The sequence below is a fragment of the Oryza brachyantha genome, chromosome 3 (genome assembly GCF_000231095.2).
Source record: "Oryza brachyantha chromosome 3, ObraRS2, whole genome shotgun sequence".
NCBI lineage: Eukaryota > Viridiplantae > Streptophyta > Magnoliopsida > Poales > Poaceae > Oryza > Oryza brachyantha.
This window is the reverse complement of record NC_023165.2, coordinates 28,921,774-28,939,953: the sequence shown is the minus strand read 5'-3', so window position 1 is coordinate 28,939,953 and position 18,180 is coordinate 28,921,774. Positions and strand designations below refer to the sequence as shown.

The window sequence follows — 18,180 nt, the reverse complement described above, 5'->3', positions numbered from 1 at the left end:
CGTAGCTGTGGACGACGGAGACCGTCGGGATCGTTTCTGCCGCGATGGGGATAGCCGAGGTGGGGATGTGTGGCGGGAAGGGCAGGGGCCAGTGGTGGCGGGTGGTGCAATGAATCTCGTGTGGGCCCGGGTTGTCAGCGTCGGTTGTGGTGGTGACCGGGTTCTGGGCTGACGTGGCCCGCGCGGCGCCTTCCATGGCCATGGGAAAAAATCCGCTTGGGCTGTGGGCCCAACGCCATTTGTCTGCGATTCGACTTCTGAAATTTTGCAGGATACAGAGTTTGCAGTGCGTAATGAATTGGTTTAAATCTTTTTTTTTAAAAAAAATGTTGTACACAGGATAGCCAACTAAAACATGAGTAACATTGTACAAATCTAATACATGTAGCAGAGCTTGGAATTGAACCATGTATACACTGGTGACGAAGTTATTTTTAAAAATGTTTCCCGTTATCCAAACTTTCGCATTGCCGATCATATAGAGAGTATTCTTGTATGCCGCTGAAATTATACCTAGTTTCTTTTATGCTATTTATTTAATTTTTTTCTTTCTTACATGCCACTGTTGTTAACTTTTTCATTCATCTTCGTTAACTTATTTTGTTTACGTTCCTTCTATGCCACTACATGCCAAATGACTTAAAACATAGCACTCAAAATTGATATTTTCGAATAAAATTTGAAATTAAGACGGCGAAATTGAAAATTGATATTTTTTAATAAAATTTGAAAATTGATATTTTTAGATAAATTTAAAATGACTCGTAACATAGAATTGAAAATTTAAAAAATATCAATTTCCCTAGTTTGAAGAGTACTAAAGAGCAATATTTGACCTTAGTCTCTAACTATCACAGCCTGGGTATCTTTTTTAAACCTTTTGAAAAATTTCAAAAACTAAAATAGTTTTAAATCTCTGAAAAAAAATTAAACGAGTAAACAAAGTGACAGAAAATCTCTGAAAATTTCTAAGTAGGGAAATTGATATTTTTCAAATTTTCAATTCTATGTTGCAGGTCATTTTAAATTTATCCGAAAATATCAATTTTCAAATTTTATTCGAAAAATATCAATTTTCAATTCTGCTGTCTTAATTTTAAATTTTATTCGAAAATATCAATTTTCAATTCTATGTTCGGGTCATTTAGCATGTAGTGGCATAAAAGGAACATAAGCAAAATAAGTTAATGGAGTCAGATGGAAAACTTAATCGCAGTGGCACGTAAGGAAGAAAAAATTAAGTGAATGGCACAGAGGAAAGTTCGATTTTTCACATAGCATAAAAGGAACCGGGTATAATTTTAGTGGCATATAGGAAATTCTCTCGATGATATATGATCTGCCATCTTGTACTTGAGACGATGTAAATGTAAAACTTTAGTTTTGTCTTTCTTCGTTGCGGAGGCGCCGTACTTTCCATGAGACAAAATCCAAAGTTAAAGTACATTTTTGTAGAACTAACCTCGAAGTATGAAACTTGAGGCTCATCTTTTGTTTATTTTGAAAAAAAATCAAATGACAATTTATGAATAGAAAGTAATGTGTGCATAAAAATTTTGTGTATGCGTTTTTAGTTATCTAAAAGCAAACGCTGCAAGAAAAATAAAATATGATTAAGAAAACTTTAAAACCATTAAAAATTTAAATTTTAGATTATAATTATAAAAAAAAGAAAAGATTCAAGGTGCTTGACACTGGGAAAAGCTCAGTGAGTGCCGATCTTTTACGCGTGTCAGTGTCACTGTCAATGTCCAAGTGGGTCGTTCCAACATAACCCAACAAGAAGTTATCGGACGTGACATCGGTGAACTTGGTTAGTAGTAGACCAGAAGTAGATTTTTCTTGTAAAATTCTGATTCGGACAAAAATAAATCTCCTTGCAGCAGGTGAAATAATACGGTTAAATATAGGTTACGTTTGGATGAACTTCGAAATTCCGACCAGTATATTTTTCTCAAATGCTAATTAAAAGAAATAAAATATCTAAACGTGACTAGAAAAGAACTATACCAATATAATAAAATCAAAAAATCAAAAAAAAACTATATATACTCAGATTGAATTATTCCAAAAATAGGTATTTAAGCTCATGTATCACAAAAATACATATTTAATACCAGATTGGTCACAAAACTATAGATTATAGATTTAAGATGATGTATGTCAAAACTAGAGTTTTAAGAAGAATTTAATCACAAAATGGCATATTTAATAATAAAATATGGTAGGGGTTCAATCTCTAAATTCTATAGTGTGTAATAAACTCAAAATATGTACTTTTGCAATAATTTGATCAAACTATATATAGTTTGTGAAATTTACTCTAATAAAACTATTAGATTTTATTGAGCTCTTGTTCATATAAAATCGATCGTCAAAATCCTAAAAAACATTAAATCTTATCTTACACTCTACATAATCAAAATATAAGCATTGTTTGGATAAGATTAAGATCGTAAGAAGTAGCTAATACTAGGAAATCATCTTTTCATAATCGAAAAAACTAGGGTTTCCAAATTCTACCTTCCAATATATTTTTAGTACTTCCACATGTCAAAACATTATTAGTTTATGATAAGATTTGGTCAAACTTTTAAAATTCCAAAAAACAATTTTGTGTTAAAACAAATCTATAAAATCTAATAAGTTTATGATATCATGACAATACTTTCTGAGAAAAATCTATGCATATCATTTTCTTGTATTTAATTTAAACATTTAAAAATTATTAATGATAAAAAAATAAAAATATAACCATCTTTTATCCTAAATACAGTAACACATATTTTTTAACCGGAGGACGATCGTAATTTTTTGGATTTTTATTTGTTTATTAAATAATTCACAAATTTGAATTTACATTTCAAAAATTCACAGATCTAACCTCCTACCGTCCTCTAGGAGGACGGAAAGTCTACGTGGCATACGGCGTAGCGGACGGCGATGAACGTGATGACGGCGCTCGGTGATTATTTTTTTGCCCCTTTTTGCCCTTACAAAGGGCGGCAAGGGGTTTTATGCAAAAATACAAAATTGTTGCTCGCGCCCGATAACTTTTTGATTAAACTGTGGTTTGATATATATATATATATATATATATATAACGTATGTAATTATTTAATCACAACTACTAGTTTAGCTTAGTGGTTATTGTCTCCCCTTCTATTCAAGAGACCAGAGGTCGAATCATTATGGAAGCATATTTTCTATTTTTTACAACCAAGCAAAAATCAAAGAAAATATGTTCATGTGAGGATTTGATCTCTAGTCTCCGGTCTCCAAAATAGAATAGATGGTGGTGACCACTAAGCTAAGGTAATATCTATGATTAAATAATCACATACATTGTAAATATATGTATAAAACCGCGGTTTAATCGAAAAGTTCCCGGACGCGAGCAGTAATTTTACATAAAACACCTAGCCGCCCTCTGTAAGGGCGGAAAGGGGAAAACGCAAAAAATCGCAAAAAATCACTGAGCGCCGTCATCGCGTTCACCGTCACGTAGGCTTTTCGCCCTCTTAGAGGACGGCAGGAGGTTAGATCTACGATTTTTCGAAATGAGAAATTAAATTTATGAATTATTTAATAAATAAAAATAAAAATCCAAAAAATTCAGGACGATCGTAGGAGAAGCTACGGTGCTAGATGTTCCACAGACAAGCCCATACTCGGCAATTTGGGCCTGCATCAATACGTTAGGTTGGGTCGGTACTCTGTACTGGAAGAGGCCCAAGCCCATGCGTCCGTCCGTCCGTGATTCAAAACCCGCGAACCCGAAACGGCATCCCTCATACTTCTCGTCACCTTCTCAGTTCTCACTCCCACCCGCCGGCCGCAATCCCGCGAAAAGCGCAAACCCCTACGCACGCACACGGGCACACGCCGTGCCGCAGCGATGTCGGCGGCGGGGAAGGTGAAGGCGAAGGCGAGCGGCGGCGGGAGGCGGGGAGGGGCCAAGGACGCCGCCGACCCGCTCCGGTCCGACAAGAGGCGCCGCGAAGTGGACGACGACTCCGACGACGCCGAGCTCGACAGGTGAGGTGTCAGGTGTCTGTCGTGTCTCCCCTCCCCTCCCCTCCTCTCCTCTCCTCTCCGTCCCCATGTTACATGTCCTTCTGCTCTGGATTGTGCTTGCCTCGGATCGAAGCGAGGATTCCCTGGTTGATCTTACCTCTCGCCCCGATTTTTGAGCGATTAACCGATTTCTGGGTATGCTTTTCGTGATTTGTGGCGTGCTTCGGTGGGGATTCGGGAGAGGCAGTCACATGGAGAAGATCGTGTCGCTGCTCCGCCATATCAAGGACAAGGCCCACAAGGATGGCCAGAAGAAGACCGAGCAAACCCTCTCCAGGTGATTCCGAGTCCCACCAATCCACCCGCCTTTTTTTGCCCCTGTTTAGTGTGTTAATTGGCTTTGTATTGTAGATTGCATGCCTGCGATTGTTTTTGTTAGTGCTAACTGAGAGACAATTTGGTGCGCTACTGTTGAGTATCTGCAGATGGTGCTCACCATGTAACCCGTTTGCTTAATTTCTGCAGAACTGTGCTTACTGTGATAATATATTGGTGTTCTAGATTTACATGTGTGCAATTGTTTCTATTAGCAAACTTAGAGACAAGCTAGTGTGCTTACTGTTGATCATCAGCAGATAGTGCTCACCATGCACCACATTTGCTTGATTTCTGCAGACTTGTGCTCAAGTCGTTGTCCCCGTTCCTAGTTTTCTATGCACCAATGATCTGTTAGGAGTTCCGTTGTGTTGCCAGAAGTAGTTGGTCCTCGTTTCTTAGTTTTAATTTCTGCGGAATTCTGCACAGATCACTGTTCAGGTCTGATATGTTTTATGAACCGATGATATATGTAGTATCACAAATCACTGTTTAAGTCTCATATCTCTTAAATCTGATTTTGGACTTTCCAAGTTTGTACTTAAAACTGCTAACTACTAGTACAATAACATAGCATACGTGTCAAATGTTTGCGAATGCCTTGGAACTCTTGTGAAGTTGTGATTGTTGCAGATGATAGGAGATTTTACCACTTCCTGTGTGCTGTACTCAGGGAAGCACACATAAAGCATACAATACGCTAATCGAATTGCTCCCCAAACTTGGAATGTGACTTGAGACAAGAGATATGAAACACTAGCTTCATCAACATGTTTTTTGTATCCACGTGATAATGTTATTGTTCAATGTGCTGTATCAATGTGACCTATTTCTGAAGTTATATTCCACGTGAACTATTAGATTACACGACTAACTGTTCTGCTTAATTTTCAGTGTTGCAACAGAAATTCAGACTATCGTGCAGGACACAAAGGGCAAGTTTGAGAAGGAAAGGTGAATGACCAATTCATTTCATTTGCCTTTGAATTTTTACCTGTAGGAATGTGGTTTTTTTTTTGTTGTAACTCTGTGGATGAGATTTAAAGTGGATTTGGACTCATCATATTAACATGAATATGAAGCTAGCTCTTTGCAATGATTACAGTGCATCATTGAAATGTACTATGAACTCTGACAAATGTTCTTTATTTGCATTAGCAGGCAAAATTTTCTGAAAGCTCTATCAAAGACTTCAAAAGAGGTTTCCAATCTGTATCCAATACAGTGATGCTGATCTGGTACCAAACCCCTCATAGTTTTGTTAATGTTAGCTTCATTTGTATTTGATGTAGTGTGAAGGTTTACTGAAGAATGAGTACACTAAGTTTCAAGAAACACATGATAAGTTCTGCAAAGAAAAGGCTGCACACATACAAACTTTCAAAGGTATGCCAAATCTCAAATGAGATAGCTGCCACATTCTCTAGTTACAAACTCATTTGCTTAGAAGTGAGTTTTGCTGTTTGTTTCCTGTGCTAGTAGTTGAACTTTGCGCAAGAAAACTGTCATATTTTATCTTGAGATTTGATAGGGATTAAGAGTACTAATTAAATGTTTTACAAGCTAGTCACACCGTTGATCCTTGTTTTCTTTAGTTACCCTCGCAGTTTCCTGAATTCTTTAGTTCCTGCTATATTATCAGTTATTTCCTGTTATCGACATATATGATGTTCTGCAGACCTTTTCTCAAAGTTTGAAAATGAAAAGGAGAAATTGCTTGTGCAGTATGAACTGCAAAGTAAGTATATGGCATTTTGTTTTTCTCAATTCAAAAGTTCTTTGTTCTAAATTTGTCTCTCTTAAACAGTTAGTCAGCGTGAAAGATTTTTATTCTGAATTTGTCTAACAGGGAAGAAGGAGAAGTCTACTCTGTCTGAACTCGAGAAAACATTTTCGGAGAAGATAACTAATGCAGAAGAATCTTTGAAGAAGATGAAGCAGGTTTGCTTAATAGTTTGCATGATGTACTAGATTTGCTTTGTTCCGTTGACACCATTGCTCTTAACCCAATTTAGAATTGATGCGTCCTGAGGCTGATTCTCTTACTCGCAAGTACTTATCTATGTGGGTTTGCAGGATGACAAATCCATCGACAAGCTTCGCAAGTCCCTTGGCTCATTCCTCGACCCAGATGATGAGTCTGGAGCAGACGATGAGTGAAACTGCTATTTCCAAATGGTCCGCCTTTTAGAACGCCGTGGATAGCCTCTGAGAATAGGCATAGTATATATCGTTGATATCGAGATAAGTTACAAGGGTCTGTAGAAATTTGGAACAGGTATCGTACTGTTAGGTTCCACTTCATCTGGTTCCATCATCTGTTTTAAGCGTATCATTATCAAGAGGCTCAAGATTGTGTAACCTCTTTGGTCTGAATTTCCTTCTTATTGCTACGTAGGAGTATGTCTTTACCAGTAGCTCGCTAATTAAATTCAATATATTTGCAAATTTACTTGATGTTCGTTGCAACAAATTACTCATGTATCGGATTATATCAATAGCATGCAACTACAACGAAACACAAATCTTCCTTCTAATTACAATTCTGCTATCCTCTATATCAGCTGTCCTGAACAAGCTGAATACCTTCTGGGGTCACCTGGAGCAAGTGGCCGTGTCGGGGCCTTGCACGTCGACCATGGTGAACTTGGAGCATGCCTTGCACCGGAGGTGCCACTTGCCGGTGCCCACCATCGACGCGAACTGCGCCCCGCACCGTGGGCACTGGCCGGGGCACGGGAACAGCTGCGGCTTCGGCGGCGGTGGCGGCGGCGGGGATGGCGCCTTCGTCGGAGAAGGTGCTTTACTTCTTCCCCACGGCGGTCTCACCGACAAGTGGCAATAGCGGCACGTGACGCCGAACTCGCCGGCTTCCCTGACGAACTCGCGGTCGCAGCGCTTGCAGTAGATGACCATGGGTGGCTCCCCTCCAGGCCGCGTGGGCTCCTCGTCGCCGGCGCGGCGCCTGGACGAGTAGGCCGCCCTGTCCGGGCGGCGCCCAGTAGTCGCTCCACCATTCCCCTGCCGCCGCGGCGGAGGCTGAGGGGTGATGGGTGGCGACCTCGGAGGTGAGGACGTCGCACGCCTGGCTCAGCAGCTTGAATGCGCCGTCGGCGGCGGCGGAGCGGTTCTTGTCCGGGTGGACGAGGAGGGAGCGGCGGCGGAACTGCTTCTTGATGGCGTCGCGCGCGACGGCGGAGGAGGACCGGTCGATGCCAAGGATGGCGTACCAGTCGGGGCGGCCGGGGTTGGCGGACGCGGCGGCGTGGACGTCGTAGGCGGCGAGCACGTTGGCGACGCCGGGCAGCGAGGGGCAGAGCCTTGGGCCCTCCGGGCGAGGCGGTGCGCGCTGTCGATGTTGCCGGCGAGGAAGAACTCCTCGGCGCGACGGCAAGCTTGCTCTCGGTTGGCCGTCGCCATGGCGAATTGGCGATCTAGAATTTAGCTAGGATGCCAAGTGCGCGCCACGGCTTGCTACGAGATTTATGACTCCGAGAGGGAAGCTAACCGACTCGGAGATTCAAATCGGAGACGAACTTCTGACTTGACACGTGTCCTGCACACACCGACATTGTGTCCCACCTGATTGGGCCCACATGTCGGTGAGACGTACGACGGATCGTCTGGGTCTCAGCGACTCGGCGACGTGCTTTGAACAGCTCTCTTGCAGCTCCAGTTGTTCCTCCGTGCGGTAAGCATGCTGCATGCCATCGAGGGATTTCTATCATCGATAAACACAGATCCTTTCTGGTTTTGGTTACCAAGCTTTTCGAGCTGTTAAATAATACTCGCTCGATCAAAAATATTTGTCGCTTATAATAATATTTAATCAAACTTTTAAAATTTTAATTATCAACTATTTCTTAAATGCTTAGTACAAATATAAAACAAATAATACAGAAAGTTGTTTTCATAAGATCGTAAACTAATTTTATGAATATATTTATTTAATAAAAAAATGTTATCGAGTTTTAGAAGTTTGATTTAATCCTATCCTAAGCGATAATTGCTCTAGTTCAATAGCACCGTGCAGTTAAAAATGGTTGTCGGGTTTTCATAACTATTTATATATATCATGAGTTTTAAATGCTCTAGTTCAATAGCACTGTGCATTTTTTTTTGGGGAAACTTCAATCATTAACTGTTTTGCTATAAATCGGTTGCACTATTTTCTCCTTTATATGTTACATACACTATAATGAGGTATATTTTCTTACATATAACAAATGAAAGAATAAAATAATTATCGAGTACATATATTCCTGAATTAGTTCTAGAACACGCATGGAGACTATTCATTGGTGGTGAGATAGGTGCTCTTGACGAAGATCGTGGCGACTATAGCGTCGCTGTGGCAAGCGCCGCATGGGAGTTTCCACGTGCCAATGGACACGGTCGCCGTGAACTTGGCGCCGCACCTCGCGCAGTATGCCATGGGCACTGAAACTTCCATGACTTCGTAGGTTGGGAAGGTGGCCTCGGCGGAGCTCGAGTGCTCTGGGACGGCGTGTTCACCCAGTGCTACCAGTGGAGGCACTTCACGCCGAGGATCCTATGACGAACGACCAGCTTCAATGCAGACAACTCATCGTGTAATTAGAGCAAGGCTAATAATATAGCCAACAAGCTGGCTATAAAATTTTTTATAGTTTTCTTTTAGCTCACACATATACTAGTTAGCTTTTCATCATTAATGCAGGATCCACATGTCACTCTCACAAAGTTACTTGATTCCTGTGTTCAAGCTGGCTACAAGCTAACAACATATTTACACTCTCTCTCATCCTCTCTCTTTCGTATAAACATATAGTCAGCTTATAGTCTGCTATTATACTTGAACTTAGAGCATGGACAGTGCAGCATAGCCCTAGCCGGAGTCTTCTTGCAAAAGCCATCTGAGCCACACGCTAAGCCGCTACTCTTTCATTGCAGTTCGCCTACCGGAGCTTCGTTGAGCCACAGGAAGTGGATGAAATCATACAGCTTGGCACTCACGCTAACCTGCGCAGGAGCAAGCAGTGGAAGTGTTACATAATTTGAAACGTCAGGGCGTCAAATCAATAATATAATCCATATATAAGGAGAAGCAGGACCTTGTACGGTGTTGGATTCAACCTCCTCATGTGGTCTGGCCTCATACGGTCCAGATAGGCCATGCACCGACTCCTGATTTCGTTAATGGATGGCAGCTCTTCCCGTGATTTAGCTTCAGCACGACAACAATATATATCAACGATCTTTTTCAAATAGGATCAAATTGGAGAAATAGAGTACTCAATGGATTTTCCGGATTGAGATCCTCTGCAGTCAGTATGTTGGTGCCTTAGTCACTGACATGTGGGTCCAGCAAACCTTAGGCCCACATGTCAGTGGCAAAGGCGTGCCTTTGACTTGACTGCAGAGGATCCTGATCCGGATTTTCCACGCATCAATTTAGTACTTCTCAAACAAACGATAAACTGTTGTTTCAATAGAACTACATTTTTATCTTAAAATCAATGTCTATATTTCAATAGCTATGGATTTCTGGGAATAGAAGCATGGAAAACAAGAAAATGGCGCTACGCTATTAATAAGCATAAGCGAAACCGCTTATTAACAATTAGTATAAAATAATTTGTGAGTAAAAATTTTAAACAAGTGTTCTTATCGATCTAAAATCAAATGCTGAAAAATAAACTACGATGAAAAAACCTCCAAAATCGACTTCAAATCTAAATTTTATAATTCAAAATTTGGCTTATAAGCATAAGCAAAAAGATGAGGCCTATTGGTCAAACTACACGACAGTAGTTTGTTTTGTCATTGCCATTGATTGTAGTGATGGCTAGTTACTTCAATGAATTCAGCATAGCAAGTTATCATATTGCCTGGAACTACATATTTAGGTAGTCCAGTACTGATAGACATCATTATTTCTAAACCCCCCTTTTTCAGAAACTGCAAATATCCAACCAATGGCAAAAGATCATATAAGTGCAGGGTATGGCTACCAAATTTCTGAACTATGCTCCACAAAATGGAATTAGCAGCATATATCCAGAACTAGTTAGTAGTTACAAAACAGATTACGTGAAATAAAGCTATCCAAGTGGATACTCACCTGAATTTCCAGGCCAGTAGCACTTCAATAACTCCTCAACATGCTGTGGAACAACATATGCCCTCTTTGACTCATTGAAGGGATGCCGGCACAGGAGCCTCTCACCAACCTATCAAGGATTGCAGAAATGGCAAAATCACCACATAGATAAGATGTTCCCTTAGATTGAAAAACTAGACCAACCAATAAGAATACTATTTGCTTACTGGAGTACAAAGTGTTTTGAAGTAGAAAAAATATTGTTATTTCTGAGTGACAAGCTTAATGCTTACTTCCTTTGTCCCAAAATATAAGCATTTCTAGGATTCAAATTTTGTACCACAATATAAATATGTATCCACTGATTCCCATGATTTCAATCACTTCAATGATTCCAGAGTCAATTAAATGCTTAGAAAGGGAATCTAATCAATTCAAAATTCAAAGATTGACCACTGAAATGACTAAAAGGGAATATTTTGATATCTCCTTAAGCTATGCTAAAGGATCTAGAAATGCTTATATTATGGGACGGAGGTAGCAAGTATGATGTGCGCATTGTTTACCTTTGGGGCTGGCTCATCTTCTCCAGTCATTATGTCAACCAAAGGATAGCCTTCTTTTCCATATAGCCTGTAGCATCGCTTTTTACATGGTATAGATACCTGAAGCAGAGAACTACAGTTTGAGGTATTTCTGATGCATCATAGTCTCATAGACAGGTAGAGAGATTTTTTTTTTCTCAATGATGGTATATATATACATACCTTTGTCACGTCTTCAGACAGCTTAATGCGAGGCTGTTTGTTAATCTCAACTAATTTGAACACACAACCAAGTGCTGCTTGTGCATAGCAAGTAACAAGGTAGGTACCAATGCCAAATGCATCTACCTCGTGGCCCTACATAAAATTATCAATAATCATGCCCCACATCATCAAGACATCAACTATAGCAAGGTTATAAAAGTGATACACTGTAAGCATGTGCATATCCATATCCATATCCATTGTCAATGAATACCAAGAAATAGAGTGTTTACACGGTAGCGTGCCACCATGATACAATCAACCTAGCTGATAACAAGTATTTTCAAGACAAAAAAATGTATTCTAGATAGGAGCAGTTAGCAGGACCAGCCAGGATAGCTGGCCCAATCTGTAGTTATTATCAAATTATAAATTGTTATACAAGTCAGAATATATTAGTTAACTTCAGAACATAGTTAGAATAAAAGCCTGGATGGTATGGTATCACAAACCAATTCTTCATAGCTACTTTGAAATTGAGGATAGCATACCTGCTTGTTTAGAGCATCAATTGTTTCTTCATTAAGATCGTTGCTTGCTGTAATATTCATTTTCCCAAAGCCAACAAACCCAAATTCTTCTTCAATTGCATGGAAGAACTTACGAGTCTCAATAGATAAGTATGCTAAATCACCAGAGTCTAATCTAATTCCAGCGGCCTTATACCTGAAATCAAAATTTTCAGAAAGCCAATGACAGTGAGACATACTAAATTACTGTACAGTAGTTAAATATTATCAATCACAAGGAGTCACATCTTCCAGTTACCTTTGCCTTTAAATCGTGACAGGAAAATTAACAACATATCAGAAAATCCATTCATTCTTAGGTTCATTTGTTAAAACATCTAGCAATTAGCATCCAAATGCAAGCATGGAGTCCAGCAATACACAGAATCCAATATTTGTACAGCAAACATTAAGGATAATTCTGAAACAAGGAGCTGAGCGGTCATATGATGTTTTGGGTGCCTGTGCCCATGATGTTTGTTAGAGTTACTTTGTCTATATCACGCCATTGGTAATAAATATCTATGAAATGAGTCCTAGGAGCAACTAGTTAGGCATCAACTAACCGTTGGAGTAATATATATATTTTGAAAGTGCATGCATTCACCAATGCAGACCTCTTTTTTTCAACAGTGGAAGGAAACTACTAGAATTGAATAGCAAGACACTCAGAATGAGAAACTTCCATTTTAATTTGTGCTATTAATCGGCTATAACTTCCCATGTAAAAGAAGCAAGTTGTGGAAACACAAGTATTACTGAGAAGAGTTGAGGCTAAATTACCCCATATCATTGAGGGCTAAAGCAACGGCACAGAAGTTTGGCACTCCACTTCTCATGACCTAGCAACCGCACATACTTAAATATCAGCTGTGCTCTGATAAAATTCGAGTTAACACATTAGCTTTGTCAAGGTCCCACATCATTTTGAGCATGCCAAGCAAAATATGTTTAGAAAGTTTTTTAAGGATATGTTTTGGAGTTTACTTGTCATAAAACTATTACAGCATTCACAAGGTTTACAACCTAGGCAGATACTGAGATACAGTAAAGCAATCACTAAACAAATGGAAATTTGGTCGCGCTATTGAAAGCATGAATATAGAAGTATACAACTGAAGCAGAAAGATTGACATACATCATATGTGTCCACCAAAGCCAGGAAAGAATTCGGAAATGCCAGTGCGTATGACGTGAATGCAGCCAACTCACTTAGATTTGTTTCACCAAAGGTACCATGCAATGAACCATCCTGAGAATATCATAATGATGATCTTTAGCAATGGTAGTTCAACACATACTAACTATAAGTTCTAAAATGTTCAGTAAGTTCTACAACTAAAAGTTACAGAAAATATTATTGCAACTTGCAAGCAAGTGAATGTTCATTTGTACACCTTAATCCTGGCAAGCCAATTCTCCACCAGAGAAACAAAGTCTTCACATTTGTTTGAACCATCAGAACTAGCAAGTGTTCTGTCAATGATGTCATCAAGGCCCTACGGACAGATAAAATATGAAAGCAGAAAAAAACTGTCAAAAAACAAGTCCAAATTCTTGGTAAGAACAAGTATTAAATGGTATAGATGCAAGGGTCAATGGATCATGATGTAAAACATTTCATTAGTAACTATTATGAACTCAATACCTGGCTGCCTCTGATAGCAGAGGCAAAGATAGCTGAAAAAATATCACCAGGTCAGCCCTATTGCATAGCATAATGAACCATGGATCAAAACAATGTTTTGCTAGAGGATTTAGGAATTTCGTTAGGGTCAGATGGTCCTGATGAACAGGGCTAGCTCTGCACCTGTCTAATAGTAGTTTGCATTTGAATATCAAGGAGGAGGGCTGATCATCTGGTTTGGTAAGTGAAATATGTTTATCTAGGAAGTCAAAACATTGCTAATGAGAAGGTTTTGGCCTGAATATGCAGGCCTTCTGGATGTAAACATCTTTTTCTCATGAGTGATATTTCTAAATTGGTGCAAGATAAAATCCAAAAAAAATTTCAAGAATCAGCAATATAAATCATGACTGGACAAACAACTAAAAGAATTGAAGATGTTACCACTAACCATGAAAGAGCTCACGAATGCATGCGAATGAGTCCCTCGTATTGGTATCCCAAACAACCTTCCTGCTGCAACATTGCTGCTCATGTTGTACAAGCATGTCAGAGTATTGTTTCAGTGTATAAGCATAGGGTTTCTGCTTTCATGTCAAAGTTGGACCAACGATAAATATATTGTATAAGAATATTTAAAATCTAAAAAAAAATATGTTTACGGCAAGATTGAAATCAGGACAACAGAACTGTATAGTCAGAGAGATGTATTCATTATGTGAACCAGACCTTGTTGCATCAAATCCTCCCATATAACAATATCTTGATGCACTGATTCCCCCATCAGGCCCCTGATAGATGTGTGGTTACAAGTTCATGGGAAAGTTGATGGATGACAAGTAGATCAAGACAAAAGGTCAAAAGTAAGACTCACCTGGGCCCTTCTAAGTCCAAATTCAAGTAAATTCTTTGACTTTCCTGCCACAAGTCGGTGTCTTGCCGCATTGGTAGTAACCAAGGAAGCATAGTTGACCAGACTTAAAAATGGTGTTTCAAGAAGCTGGATAACCTAGGACAAAAGAAAAATCAAGAACCCAATGTTTAGGAGTGCTGGATAGAGACACATGTTAGACAAGTCAATCTGTGACAACCACTGCTATGGATTTTAGTTGCTAACTTACTCCTGGTACCTACCGCAACAGGTCCTTCGATTATCATCAGTGGAACTTTAGGGAACACAACAGAACCCTCAGGGATGGCATAAACCTCAACATCTGAGCAGTCAATTGAACTAAGGTACTCAAAGAAGCCATCCTGCCAGCATTCATTAATAAATGTCAGAAGACATGAACAGAATTAACAAAAACGTTAGGGACAGCTACAATCTGAACACGTTAGTGACAACTACAATCATTTTGTGTGTTTTGTCTGATCCTGGGCATTTGGGAGGATGGGTTGCACATAATCCGCAAGGCGGTCTGGCTCTCTCTTCCCTTCAGTTGTATGGACACTCAAAATGATTCCCATTATTTGATGAGCATGAGATTTATTGAATGCAGAACACTACATCAATTTTCTATACAAGATTGGCATTCACACCTCACATGTAGGCATGGCTGATCGCAAGAATCTTATTTCCACCTCTGTTAACTTGAAGTTAGCTATGAATCTTATACACTCGTCTAGGCCACCAAAAATGGTGAACTCACCACCAAAGGGATTTTTCCGGAAGTAAAGATCAAAGCTGAAAATATTGAAATTGACTAAATATTAGTAGGTAATTCTTTCAAAGCAATATATTAACAGGTACATGAGCATTATATTGATATATTCAATCTGAAGACTGACAAGTACAAACTGAAGAAGTCATGCGGTAACATAGAATCTCATATTGGATAATTAGATCAAGCTATTCTGCAAGTTATAATCATTGCAAAACCATACTGTGGCTGACTTTCTAATGCAAAAGGAATTCTCAACCTCTGCGCTGTCTGTTCACATGTCACGGTACATTACGAGTTGGTAGTGTTTCGTATGAGTTTCTTAAACAAGGCTACTTTTGAAGGTTAAACAGGACACGCTGTTCAGTTTATTACAGCAGCTATGACGATATACCTCCTACCATTTTACATACCTATTTTTCAAACCACATCCGCACACTGAAAAATCTCGAAGGACCCGTTACAGTTTTTAAGTGGATCATCAAATTGAGAAAAGGCAAAATCCTCCCACACATCTCGAATCCGCACATGAATTCACATAAAACAGGTCGAAAACTCAAAACCAATCACCGATTGGGCCTCTTCCACGCCATATCGGAGCATTTACCAAAACCGATCGCTACCACACCTCCTTCACTGGCGCGGCCCTAAACCACCACTCCATCACCGGGAGCGCGAACCGCGCACGAGGCACCGGAAACACGCATTCGAAACAAGCATATGGATCCACGGTGAGGGGGGAGAGGGAGGGGAGGAGCAAGAGGGGAAATCGGGCCGGATCCTGACACGGCGCGGTCGAGGTGCTTGCCGGCCTTCCAGTACGCGTAGGCCATGGTGAACTGGTAGAGGTCGGTGAGCAGCGGCGTGACCATCGGGTTCGTCGGCCGCGGCACCCCTCCTCCGCCCCCCGCCCCGTTCGCCACCGCCCCCGCCATTCTCCCCCCTCCTCGCGGTGGCGGGCGGCGCGCGCGCGCGGAGAGAGAAGCGAAGAGAAGAAGCGAGGCGAGGCTAGGCGCACGAGTGGTGTGGTGGTGGTAGGTAGGTGGAGAAGCCGAGAGCCGAGAAGGTGCGAGCGGTGAGCATCCATCCACCGTTGGATGCGTGACACGTGGCGAGTGCTAGTGGGCTTTCTTTGATGGGCCCAAACCTTCTCACAAATGGGCCGAAATTAAACTGGGCTTTCCTGGAAGCGAACGCTAGCACTTGCATAGTTGCATTTATCTCTCTCCCGTTACACGGTTTAGACTCTAATTCTCTAAACCCTAGGTTATGGATATTCGTTAGCTCGGGTCATCGTGATGGGTGATCAGCATCTCCCCTGCAGCGGCGGCGTTGCGCCGCCTTCGGCGAGGCAGCAGGCCATGCTGATCGAGATGCTGGTGATGCGACGCCACGGCATGCACGGGCAGCGGTCCGTGTTCTGGGACACCATTGCCGCCGCCGTGTTCGGCGGCAGCACGACGGCGGCGCAGGTGCAGCGGCGGTACGAGGAGATAGCCGCGGAGGTGAGGCGCGCCGTGGAGGAGCCCGGGGTGCAGACGCCGTCCAAGTGGGACTCTGGAGAGCATGTTGCTGCTGCCGCCGCGACGTTGCCGGCGGCGGCGGGCAGCGATCGTGCCATCGTGTTGCCGCCGCCTCCTTCGTTCATCGATGGCGCAAAGGCGACGTTCGTCAAGACTCGTCAGGGGCAAAAAAGGAAGGCAGAGACATGGACTGACGATGAGCACGAGTACCTACGTCACTTCCCTATCCTACACATACGATCTTTTCTTCTGATTTCGTTACGATCAAACGTACAGTACGGAGGACAGGAGAGAAACCTAACGACGCTTATGGATCTGTCCAATTAGAAGACAAATGTTTCATCTTACAAAAATCATCGTACGAATAAAAGTGCGTCAATTTTTATACGATGAAACGTTTCTCTTCTAATTAGGCTTTAAGACTCGCAAACATTGTGATGTTTCTTTCGTTGATCGTATCAGGGTCCGAGGAAAAAGATCATATGCGTAGTATTTTCTTTTAAAAGAAAAAAAAAAGGGAGTAAAATGTTGTCCTTATACGTCATGGTGTCACCTGATGGATCGACGTGTTGGCAGGCAATTCCTAGCTGGGATCGAGAAGATTGGGCGCGGTGATTGGATTCGGATGTCAAAAGAGTACGTCCCGTCGAAGACGCCGGCACAAATCGCCAGCCATAACCAGAAGTATACCATTCGGAAGGCCAAGCCGCACAAGGATCGCAAGAGGAGGAGCATACACGACACCCCACCGCGACGCCGTCGTGCCGCTGATGAAGAACAAGCTCCAGTTGGTGATGGATCATCCCATTGATAATTAATGCAGGCCATTAATTACTTAAGATCTTGGATCGTCCCTGGTAGTTTAATCAGTAGTAGTTCGTTGATTTCGGTTAGGTATATAACTATATATACGTATACATGCATGTAAGTAGCGTCTGTGCGTTTTGTCGGTTGTTTTTCCCCTTTTTTTTGGGGTTTGGAAAGGAGCATTGTTGTTTCGTTGCATGCATGCGTCTGTCTAGCTACGAACAATATCTGTTTGATGTTTAGTTATATTTATTGTATTTACCAGCAAAATACACGTACGTTGTTGCAAAGTTTTAAAAAATAACATCATCCCATTTTAGAGGGATATGTATATATAATATAATATAATTTTTTAGAGCTTAACTTTATAGTTAATTAGCAGTTTTTATTAGTTAAACTTGTAGTCACATGTAAAATGGCCCCATTTATTATTAGCGTGTACTCTATCCGTAGGGTCTTTTTTAACCATTCCAGTCTGTCCCTAAAATAAGATTATTTTTAAGTAATCATTATATTAGAGTTTATAAAATCAAGGAATAATTAAATTCATTGAAATAGATCGATTGTATTGGGATTTGATAAAATAGAGGGTATATTTTAGATTTTTTTGCTTTTATATTGATAGGCGTGAGATAAATAAAAAATAAAGTTATTTTTTTTGGAACGGTGGGAGTAAGAATTACCGGAGTTGATAGCCCCATGGTCTGTTCATGACTCCTACTATTCTACCATATATGTTTGGTTTGTGAGAAGGACATAGAATGTTCCCA

At 40.9% G+C, this 18,180-nt stretch overlaps 2 protein-coding genes across 3 annotated transcripts; one reads left to right on the top strand and one right to left on the bottom strand.

Moving 5' to 3' along the window:
- Positions 1–3,813: 3,813 nt before the first annotated feature.
- Positions 3,814–6,931, top strand: LOC102705146. Of its 2 annotated transcripts, none has more exons than XM_006650805.3 (8): positions 3,814–4,038; positions 4,265–4,354; positions 5,287–5,346; positions 5,554–5,593; positions 5,685–5,778; positions 6,071–6,130; positions 6,242–6,333; positions 6,469–6,931. In XM_006650805.3, the coding sequence occupies exons 1-8, from the start codon at positions 3,899–3,901 to the stop codon at positions 6,550–6,552; spliced, it is 660 nt and encodes a 219-aa protein (XP_006650868.1). In that variant the 5' UTR covers positions 3,814–3,898; the 3' UTR covers positions 6,553–6,931. The 2 variants fall into 2 exon arrangements, with proteins under 2 accessions (XP_006650868.1, XP_015690587.1); XM_015835101.2 differs by having other exon boundaries at positions 5,551–5,593.
- A 2,090-nt stretch (positions 6,932–9,021) lies between these two features.
- On the bottom strand, positions 9,022–16,095 carry LOC102704876 (nicotinate phosphoribosyltransferase 2-like). The gene is made up of 15 exons (XM_006650804.3): positions 15,867–16,095; positions 14,959–15,103; positions 14,554–14,673; positions 14,294–14,428; positions 14,149–14,210; positions 13,871–13,946; positions 13,190–13,291; positions 12,931–13,044; positions 12,576–12,634; positions 11,775–11,949; positions 11,242–11,376; positions 11,041–11,139; positions 10,496–10,604; positions 9,486–9,598; positions 9,022–9,393 (listed from the first exon to the last, which is right to left on the bottom strand). The coding sequence occupies exons 1-15, from the start codon at positions 16,013–16,015 to the stop codon at positions 9,316–9,318; spliced, it is 1,671 nt and encodes a 556-aa protein (XP_006650867.1). The 5' UTR covers positions 16,016–16,095; the 3' UTR covers positions 9,022–9,315.
- Positions 16,096–18,180: the final 2,085 nt, after the last annotated feature.

Coding starts and splice junctions, on each gene's coding strand:
- LOC102705146 (XM_015835101.2), top strand. CDS start 3,899: ATGTCGGCGGCGGGGAAGGTGAAGGCGAAGGCGAGCGGCGGCGGGAGG. Junction 4,039..4,264: donor GACGACGCCGAGCTCGACAG/GTGAGGTGTCAG, acceptor CGGGAGAGGCAG/TCACATGGAGAAGATCGTGT. Junction 6,131..6,241: donor TGTGCAGTATGAACTGCAAA/GTAAGTATATGG, acceptor TTTGTCTAACAG/GGAAGAAGGAGAAGTCTACT.
- LOC102704876 (XM_006650804.3), bottom strand. CDS start 16,015: ATGGCGGGGGCGGTGGCGAACGGGGCGGGGGGCGGAGGAGGGGTGCCG. Junction 15,104..15,866: donor AAGCACCTCGACCGCGCCGT/GTCAGGATCCGG, acceptor CAATATTTTCAG/CTTTGATCTTTACTTCCGGA. Junction 9,394..9,485: donor TGAATCCAACACCGTACAAG/GTCCTGCTTCTC, acceptor GCTCCTGCGCAG/GTTAGCGTGAGTGCCAAGCT.